The 10,392-nt window shown below is 36.6% G+C and overlaps 1 protein-coding gene across 1 annotated transcript; it reads right to left on the bottom strand.

Moving 5' to 3' along the window:
- Positions 1–3,790: 3,790 nt before the first annotated feature.
- PAP28 (purple acid phosphatase 28) lies at positions 3,791–7,640 on the bottom strand. Its single transcript, XM_086664238.1, has 4 exons — positions 7,395–7,640; positions 7,152–7,299; positions 4,802–5,217; positions 3,791–4,376 (listed from the first exon to the last, which is right to left on the bottom strand). The coding sequence occupies exons 1-4, from the start codon at positions 7,560–7,562 to the stop codon at positions 3,915–3,917; spliced, it is 1,194 nt and encodes a 397-aa protein (XP_086520364.1). The 5' UTR covers positions 7,563–7,640; the 3' UTR covers positions 3,791–3,914.
- Positions 7,641–10,392: the final 2,752 nt, after the last annotated feature.

Genomic DNA, 10,392 nt, shown 5'->3' with positions numbered 1-10,392 from the left:
GTAGACATTTTGGACCTTAAAGGTCGTATAAGTACTCACGCAAATAGTTTCACATACTTGCGAGAATGTTTAGAGTTTGGACTATAGGTGTACACTCAAGCTTTGTAAGTGTGGAAACCTCTCGGTGCGGAACAAAACCTGACACCACGGGAGGTGGTGGTTAAGTAAGGACAAAATTGTACATGTGGGGTTTACTGTATCGCTGCGTACTCTGATGGGTGAGACGTCTTAGTCAATGTCGATGCCTTTTTGAGTGGCCTCGTGGAGCCTTTGTCAAGGACAAAACTCTATACGGGCTTGGACTTGGGGTGGCAAAAGCAAGAACGTTAACTGCTAAAACGGCAGTATATTAAAAAATTTTGAATTTTCTAATCTGAAACGAAATAACTCTTGCAACACTAAGTGTTTTGAAGGATTGAATGAATTCCTTAGTTGTGATAATGTTATCAGCATTATGTTGGACAGGAACAAAGACGGATTGAAAATGGAGAATAACACTCTTAAAATTTCAAATGCAAATTGTTAAAAAAAAAAAACTTCATCATTATCTCAACACACCACCACCTAGGGGCGGGAATTTTACCCATGAGCCCGAATCTGCCCACGGGCACCGAGCCCAACGAGGACCAAGGACGCCGCGCCCGTCTCGAACAAAACCCGCCCAGCCTGCCACGATTTGGTGGGCGGGCAAGGGTTAAAACCTCTACCTGCGCGCCTGCTCATGCCCGTACCCACTTAACGTCACCCAACGATAATCGACCAAATTACATCAAATTTTGGGTTGATGAAGTCCAACAGCCCATGTTGTTAGGCCTAGTTGAGATGGTAAACAATATGTTTAAGGGTAATCACACGAACCCAATGCATTGTTTGCAATGGCCCAAGATAATTCATAGTAGGTTATTGAAGTAGTGTTTGACTTTGAGGAAGGAAGGAGCGGGATAAGTTTATGTTATATCTCATGAGAATTCTTCATTAGTTTTCAATTTGAGATTAAATTCCTAAAATAATGTCTAGTGCCTCTTTAGACCTAGGATAGGTGTTTGGAGACTTTATAAAAGGAGAGGAACGAGTTTTTCAAGTCACGAGCTTACCCGCTATCCGCCAGCCCATACCCGAATTACCCGAGCTTCTGTATGAGCTTGGGCGGGTAATGGGCAAGGCGAATTTCAAAATTGCCCGCCCGATTAACCCCTTACCCTAATAGCCATTAAAGTTTGGTGTCTGACCCGCCCAACCCGATGCTTCAAGTGTCCATGGACGCCCATACCCGCTCAAGGCACCACCACCACTACAACCACCACCATGAGATGTCGTCAACCACTGACCACCAACTTCTTTATCTTCTTGTTCTCTCATCCTCTCCCTTTCATCTCCGTAATCACTCTCCCCTCTATCTCCCTCTTCTCTACCCCATATCTCCCTAATCGCTACGGAAGAAGAGAAGATCTTAAGCTTTCCATAGCTCTGGATCATTTGCAAATATTTTAAACTTAAGTCCTTTTAAATAATATTAAAAAATTGATAGACTTGTTTATAAACTGACTGCCTACATACAAAATTCTAGTGTGAGTAAAATTGGTGTCTCTTGAACAAAAATGGGTCTCTCTTAAACCCCGACCTAAATTTGGAAAGTTCCCTTCTACATTGACTGCCATGCCACTTCAATAGAAGAGAAATAAATAAGTTTACATATAATGTGAGGACTATAAAACTAAATTTCTACATTAAATGATCAAACTCAAATATACCTAGAAAATAAAGACCCCTTCTTTCTTTCTCTAACAAAGGAAGAGTAATTAAGAAAAGAACAACTCTTACCCACCATTTTCAAAAGTGTGTAGAGATTCCCAATATAAGCTATGTCTCGGATTCTCTATATATTTTTTTTTTTGAATACTTTGAATTAAATTCTCTCGATTTTCAGTCACATCAAAAAACATGTATCCAATCGAAGCCGTGTTATGTATTTATGTTTATTTTTTTTCATTATCGTTGTATGCTATTTCATCATCACAGACCCATCCATGATAGCAAAAGATGACTGTAATAATTCACTAGGAACCATCACCATTTGCAGGAGTAGCACACTCAAGAACATCCAGGTTTTTTGTTCTGCAAACTCGAAAGGAAAAGAAAGACAAGATAAAGCAAAGAAATAACAAAAGGATTTTTGAGTCAACAGTCCAAAATCTGGGGGGTAAACCCAAAAAAAATCCACTCTTGCCCAAAAATTAGTTGCAGGTCCAAATGTCAGTTTTTTTTTTTTTATTCCCCCCTTGCCCTTGGACGGGACATGCTGACATTTTCCTGAAAAAAAAATGTCTGGTAAATAAAATAATTTACCAGTACACGAAAAATTCAAAGTTTCAAAATTTTTTTTAAATTTGAAATTTTCAAACGAAATTTCAAATTCCCGCCCAGTAAACCATCTCTTCCCGGTAAATAAAATAATTTCCCGTACACAAAAAATTCCAATTTTCAAATTTTTTTGAAATTTTCAAACGAAATATTTTTTTTCGAAATTTTGGAATTTTTTTGAAATTTTCAAACCAAATTTCAAATTCCCGGCCAAATTTTCAAATTTTTTTGAAAATTTTAAATTCCCGCCCAGCAAAAGTGTCTAGTACAGAAAAAATTTCCAGTAAATAAAATAATTTCCCGGTCACAAAATATTTTTTTCGAAGTTTTGAAATTTTCAAACGAAATTTCAAATTCCCGCCCAAATTTTCAAATTTTTTTACGAAATTTCAAATTCCCGCCCAGCAAAAAATGTCTAGTACAGAAAAAAATTTCCAGTAAATAAAATAATTTCCCGAAAAAAATTTCGTTTCCTGGGAATTTTTCGGTGGCAGTTCCGTAAATTTCTGAACAGTACACATTCTGATGGACGGGTTGTCAGATTATTTTTCAGAAAAAAAATCGTTTTCCGAGAAATTTCGATGGCAATTTTGTAATTTTCGATGGCACGAATGGTAAATACTTTATTTTCTAAGGGCCCTTTACATAATTTTGACCTCCAAACTGACACATTGGACCTCCCTTTCATTTTTAGGCAACTTTGGGTGGGATTTTCATTTTGGTCCCCTTTTTGGACCAATGGCCAAATCCCTCATAACAAAACCAAAACTATGATCTTTCAAAATGCCAATCCAACCTTACGAAAAGTGAATATGTATAGTCCCTTGTCGGTCGACCTGAATTGATAAATTTATGTTTCATTGACCCCTTAAAGTTTGAATTGGCTTATCGAGATCACTAGCCTTTTTTGCAGCAGGGCCTCGCAAACGTTTACTCTTTACCACAAATTATGACGTAAGCGGTAAGCCTAGGTCCACGAATGAACCTCACAAGTGCAATGTTGGTTTGTAAGCCTAGGTCCACGAGCCTTCTTGACCACCCATTTCCCATCCAGAAAAGTGTCAAAAACATTAGTAGCTTGGATTCAATTTCATCAACATTAGTTCTTCGATCATCAACTCGAGGGACCCAGAGTCCACGTAACTATAGTATAAACCATTATTTCTTGTTACGCCAAAAAAAATAGTTGGAAGAGTTGTTCACTTTGGATAGATTCAAACGGTACTCTGTACTAACCTCTTCAGTTGAGTTTAACAGAGGAACATTCTGTACCAGCGAGCACAGATTCTTCGAGAGGTCCTTCAATGCCCCCTTCAGGCCATAAAGGGAGCATTGAAGGACAACGATGGGAACAGATTCATCTGCGAAGCATTTTCCCCTTCCAATATTTTTCCATCGGTGCTTTCCTTATTTCTTTTATCGAGAACAATGACGTGAATCGGGCTTTACTGAGTTTTAATATGCATAGTTCAAATTTATATAGAACCGAAAAAAAACATACACGATAACTAGACAAAGAAATATACATAATAACCCTGAATCTGAGATCTGTATCAGGTCGATGAACTTTTATCCCAAAGGATTTGCTGGTCGATCTTGCTCAAGATTGAATCATCAAGACGCTTCCAAGTCTTTATCCGTCTCACACCCATCCATGAATTCTTCCCCTTATCAAGCTCGATCAGTATTATCCTTGCCCTCCTTGCCCACCCTTTTCTACCATAAGCATGGTAACCGGATCCTCCACCATAACAAAACCAAATATTTTCGATCTCTCCGCAGAAGTCGTTAATGTGATCGTGGCCTAGGAAAACGGCTTTCACGTCTCCCATAGAAACTAGGGTTTTTAGAACCCCGGAGTTGTAAGAAGAACAAGCAACTGCTTCTTGATACTGCCCAATGTATTGTTTATACCATAAATCTCGGACTTCAGGAATTGGAATGTGGAAGAAGGTTAATGCTGGGGGAGTTGAGATGATGAATTGATCTGAATTAGGGCCCTGGTGCTTCTTGTCCTGTTAGATTTTGACCTGCAACACCTTAATGAAATCTAAATGACAGAAATGACAGACGACAGAAATGGCTGATAAAATGAGGCAAATAGACTAATGATTTCCCATTAATAGTACGAACACAATTAATATGAAAGTAAAAATGTTGTCGAATAAGGCTGCTAGTATTCCAGAATCAGGAACTTGACGAATAACCCGAGACCTTCTATGTGTACAGGGAGACATTTTGTACGTACGTACATCTTGTGTGTACTTTCACAAAATTGGTTAGGTCCAAAATACGAATATAGGTTAATATCAATTTAATATAGTTTGATAGTGGCTGATCAAAATGTAGAAAATCGTGAGGTAGAGATAAAAGACCTAAAATATAAGAAACATAAGTGTACAAGTAGTATCCAGAAGTATTACTCAGTTATCTATTGTACCTGAAATCCTTTCGAAACATTCTGCAACCAATGAAGTTGCGACTCCTTGATCCATCCATAACCTCTCTTTCCATTGACGATAGCCCTGTCTCCACTATCGAGAAAGAAGAGATTAAGTATACTTGTGTTAGCATAATCTGAGCCTGGAGCTCCAAACACTTCAAGATTATAATTCCCGAATCCGTCAATATATGTGCGTAAACCTTCTCTGATGTTTCCCAAAGATGGATTAACTTGAGAGACCGAGTAATCCATAAGAGAGATAAAGAACATTAGTTCTTCGCGAGTCATGGTAGATTCTTGATCATGGTTACCCAGTATTGCTGCCCATGGAAGTTTAGACTCAATAGCGGGACGGAAAGCTTCGATAAGAGATTCAGCAGCATCAGAAGTGCTTGGCCCGAATATATTGTCACCTAGTCAACAAAGTCAATGAGTTGACTCTTTTCAGAGAAAATATCAAAATGGGAACTGCAAGGGAAGGTAACAAACAGCAAACCATATGACTAGTGCCACAAAATTTAGGATACAATTACTTGTTAGTATATGCTCCAGTGAGACATCGCCACATCAGGTGGAGGGCTGAAAAAGATACCAAATGGAGGGACGAATAGAATTTTCGACAAAAATATTATACATTTTACCATATATTTTACAAAATTTATATATTCCTTATTCAAACTCGGATACAAAATACAAATACGAACATCCCATAATTCACAGCAAAATACCAACTCAACCCCTTGGATGTTTACTCCTAGGGGTTAAAATTAACCATAAAATCACCAAAAGGGAGAGAAGTCCCAGGTTCATTCCCTCACAAGGAAAAGGGGTCTAAACTCTAAAGTCGATCAATTTTCAAAACAAACACATGAAGATTAGTTACGAAGTTAACGAACAGCTTTTATATGAAAGAGATCTGATATAAGTAAGAACAACCACGTACTCTAACATCCGAAATCCTCTCTATCTTTGAAATCCTATATAAAAATTAACAAGACACTTCTACTGTGATAAGTTTAGTTAGATCCCTAGCTTTTTAATCATTTTTTGGTCATACCAACTCTCAGACGATCATTGAATAGTTAAAACTATTAGTGCCCCAAATCCGGTTTCCATGTGCTTTAGTGTGGTCGTGTAAATGCAAAAGCACAAATTAAGTCGTAGTCAGGGGACTAGAGGAATTTGTTCAAAGATTGTGTGACATTTTTAGAATCTAAAAGGATTGCAAAATATTCACACCATTGAACCAACACCTTGAACTAATGCATGTCCATTTTTTCCTCGTCCAAATAGTTAAAGTTGACTTATAGGATGAAAGTTCCCATCGTTCTCAGGGCCGCCCAATGCAACTGCTTTGGAATCCAATACTTTAGAGGCGCCCAAGCAAGGGCTCAGAGAGCACTTCAAGATGAATCTTTTTAATATTTTCTATAGAATATGGCTAAAATTAGCTTCTATCTAGTGGGTCGAGTGTGGCCTTGTGTAAGTGGTCGAAGGATGAAACCCACCTTAAGACACTTTTTCTACTTGCAATTAAGAAACAACAAAGTTGCAAATAGCAGGTATAAAGTGCATGAATTATACTCACAAACAAGAGACTTGACCATCTAAACTACTTAACTACTTCAATCGAATGTAGATTTTGACAACGATTTGTACATTTCAAATTTTTTACTGCAATCTCTATGTGGGCAACCTTATAAAGAATAAAAAGTGTGAAACTAAGATTTTTGTTGAAAAAATTGGGCAACTTTTTCCTTTTTTGTTGTTGAAAGCTCATTGCTCCCACCGAAGTCCACACACCAACAACAAGTTCCAACTATATAATCATAAGAATTTTATTTTATTCTATACATACAAAGGTACCAAATCTAACTCCACTTTCGGCACCCTAACGATAGGCCTGACACTGATTACGTAAATTACAACTGCGTATCAAATAGGATCTTAGACATAAATCTCCAATCTACGACATTAAACAAAGCGCTTATGATGCTCGGGATAATCTTTCTAGATTTCAACTAAAAACATTAATCGCTTATATGATACTAAACCAACAATAAAATACAAAACGGAAGCATTTACATCATTTAAAGATGATCCTAGCATAAGTGGACTCTACATCATCCTTAATACACAGGAGTGTAAGTAGAGTGTGAAAAAAGCTCAATCCTCCTACTCCTACTAGTTGATAGCATTTCAATTTCTAAGTTGTTTTTGAAGTAACTCTAGTCCCAATTTCAAGTAACAAAATACTTCCCAATCCAAAATGACATAAATTCAATTTTCCTCTAACTCAAACTTGGATTCATAAAATCTATAGTTTTTTTTTTTAATTTAGAGATACCTGTAAATGCAATGAAATCAGGGTTTTCAGCTTCAATCATCCTCTGAACAAACAAAGTAGTATTAAGATCTGAACAAAACTCAAACTCAGAAGCCAATACATCTTTACATCTACTCATAATCCCATTTGCGTAATGCATATCCGCCACCTACCCAAAATCATAAATGAAAACCCTAATCAGAACTTTCAAATCCCTACCCATAAAAGGAAACTCAAAGAAGAAGTAGAAGAAACTAGAATAACCTGAAGGATCTTGAAAGTTCCATCAGAACTGAATCGCAGAGGAAGCTCAGGATTTCTTTTGATCCTAAGTTCATGATACCCTACCATTAGTTTCTTAAAAATTAGGGTTTGGAGGAGATAGAGAGTAATAGTGATGAAGATTATGTACAGGAAAGATGAGGTAACCATTTTCTTTTCGGAACCAACATTCGTTTTGGGAGGAGTGAAGAACAAGGATCTTGTTTAGATTTCCTTTACTAACGGAGTACTAAATAAATATAGATGTGTTTTTTTTTATTGGGCGCTTCTAGAGGCACCACCTCAAATGGTTGTAAGTTGGCGACCATGTCAAGGACTCGGGTAAATGACCATTGACCCGAGTTCTCTATTAGCACCTGGTCAATTAACCTGGGTGAAGTTAACTTCCGTTTTCTTCTTCTATCTTCTTCCAAAACAAAATCCTTTCCTCTTCCAAAACAAAATCCTAGGTAAGAGTGCACTACTAGTGACATTCTTCGGCAGTGGCGTGACAGAGAAATTGGGGGTCCGGTGCTAGAATATTAACGGGGCCTTTTCTATGTTAAAAAAAAAAATTGCGCAAAATATTAAACATAAAATTTAAATGATCTAACCATAAAAAAAATATTTCATCAGGGAACTGAATCTCAATGTTTTGTTCTGAACTAAATGATTACAGTAATATCTTTATTTGAAAATTTTTCTTCTCGCATTTTTTGAAGCAAAATCGTCAATTAAACCTTCATACTCAATTTTGTCTAAACTAGTTTGAGAAAAATATCTCGAGTGTGGCTATCCAATGGTGGTAGAGACTAGAGATGGAAAGAAGATAAGTAGGATTTTTGTGGGAGTTATTGGCAGTGGCTAGAGAGAAGTTTTATTTGTTGTTGAATGGCTAGAGAGAAGGGCGAATGGTAAGGGGAGCTAAGGATTGTTGTTGGGGAACTATTATGGTTGGGGAGCTGCCAAGATTAGTAAAGGGAGATGCAAGTTTTGAGTTATTATTTTAAAGACCTTCTAAGATTCACAATTTAAGGGACTCAAGTGTAATACATGGAAATATATCAAAATTAAAGAAAAAAAAAACGATGCCTTCTACTTCCACTCGATCTCTCTTCAAATCGTCTCTCCTAATCTCTGTCCGACTTCTCTTCAATCTTTTCCGGTCATCAAGTACAAAATTCCGGCTAACTCTACCCAAGTATTTTCTCTAATGAAGAAGACATAAACTAAAATCTTGTGAGTTTTTCTTCCCCTTTTAATTTCTAGGGTTTTTCTAAGTTTTATATCTAGGGTTTTAGTGAGTTTTACATCTAGGGTTTTGCTGAGAATTTGTCATAAGTTGCTTATTTGTTTTCCCGTTTTTGTTATACTTAAGATTGTTGTGTTAGCTTCAAAACTTGTTATTGCAATATGTTCTTTGATTTGACTCTGGTACTTAGGCGTTTGGTAAGCTAAATCTTTTATCAACTACTGTAAACAAATGTAGACTACTACAACATGTTATGTACTTAGAATTTTTATGTTTGTTTGCAGAACAAGCGAATTGGTAAACTTTTAGATAATAGGAAAGCTTGTGGTGGCGAAGACACAAACAAACCGATAAGTCCGAAATCGAGGAAGAAAATGCAAGACACCCTCGAAAGCATATATTAAGATTCTGCTGAAAAGGGAAATCAAGTCTCAGACGAAAAAAAATGAGGTGATTCAATCGATGGCGGCGATTCAAGCGATGGGGATAAAGATTATGAGTAAAATTGGCAATAGTATAATTTGATGAATCTCTTTGTGACTATTTTGTAAAGAGAATTGATATGTTATATCTCTAATATAATCATACTATTCACCAAATTTCAGAAATGGGAAGAAACTTTAGTAATGTACCTAGTTTTTTTTTTCATTTTTTGAGGTTCTGTTATTACAATGACGAAATCATGGATATGTGGTCCCTAGGCTGTTTTCACCTTTTTTGTCTAATTTCCCTCAACTGGGGGGAAATTTGTTAAAGAAAATATCATGAATATGTGGTTCCCTAGGCTTACTGTTTTCACCTTTGTTTGCCTAATTTCCCTTAGCTGGGGGGAAATGTTTCAAAAATTTCCCCAGGGAAATATCTGAACGAACCGAACGGTTCAGCCTCTTTTTGGGCAATTTTTTAAAATTGAAGGAAGAAAGAAAAATAAAATTTAACCGAAAATATTTGTCTTGGAAGTTTCTTACATCTTGAGATAGATCTTCATCTATAATAACATTGTTTGATTGAGTTGGTGGTTGTTGGTTCAATTGAAAAATATGTTCTTCCTCCATTAAAGAAGCAACATCATAGATATCGTGAGACATAATAAACGTTAGTATCCAATAGAGAAGAGAGTGGACTAGTTGCTTATCAGTAATGGTTCTTGTATAACTTGATTGTGGAGAAGAAAGAGAGCTATATTGTTATTGAAATATTTATGTTTTAAGGAGGAATAGAAAAGAAAAATTACTATCAAAATTTTTAAAATTTTGAATTATATAGTTTTTTCTACTCCATTTATATTCCATTATTTAGTTTCAGATCCAAAAAAATAGCTCCTAATACCAAATTAGTATAGGGAACTGTAGTACAAAAAATTGATTTTGTACTACAGCTCCCCAACAACAATCTCCAGCTCCCCTTACCAATCGCCGAGAGAAGGTACAACATATATAAATAAATAGGAGAGAGAAAAAGTTGAAAAAGGGAAAGAGAAAATAATTTGAGAAACTAGGGTTAGTCACCACCGCCTATTAACTTGTCATGTGGGTTCAACCTAGTTTCTTTACTATTCTAACCTAATTAAATACCTCTAGGAGTTAAAAGAAAACTTGTGGGCCCATGTGGTGGGGGGCACTGTGCGCGAGCACACCCCGCACCCCCCACCACACGCTACTGTTCTTCGGCAACGACACCAACCGACGACAACTCAAATAAATAGAACGATCAATCCAAGTGAGATATTCACCATTCAACTGTGTTATA

Source organism: Eschscholzia californica, unplaced genomic scaffold, assembly GCF_041429995.1.
Source record: "Eschscholzia californica isolate CP2 unplaced genomic scaffold, dmEscCali1.0.p SCAF_2, whole genome shotgun sequence".
In the NCBI taxonomy this organism is placed as follows: Eukaryota; Viridiplantae; Streptophyta; class Magnoliopsida; order Ranunculales; family Papaveraceae; genus Eschscholzia; species Eschscholzia californica.
This window is presented reverse-complemented; position numbering and strand designations above follow the sequence as displayed.

What these genes read in the sequence shown, in the direction of transcription:
- PAP28 (XM_086664238.1), bottom strand. Translation starts at nt 7,562, where the DNA reads ATGGTTACCTCATCTTTCCTGTACATAATCTTCATCACTATTACTCTC. An exon ending in TGATTTCATTGCATTTACAG is followed by an intron (nt 5,218 to 7,151) that starts GTATCTCTAAAT and finishes TTTGTTGACTAG; the next exon opens with GTGACAATATATTCGGGCCA. An exon ending in ATGTTTCGAAAGGATTTCAG is followed by an intron (nt 4,377 to 4,801) that starts GTACAATAGATA and finishes AAAATCTAACAG; the next exon opens with GACAAGAAGCACCAGGGCCC.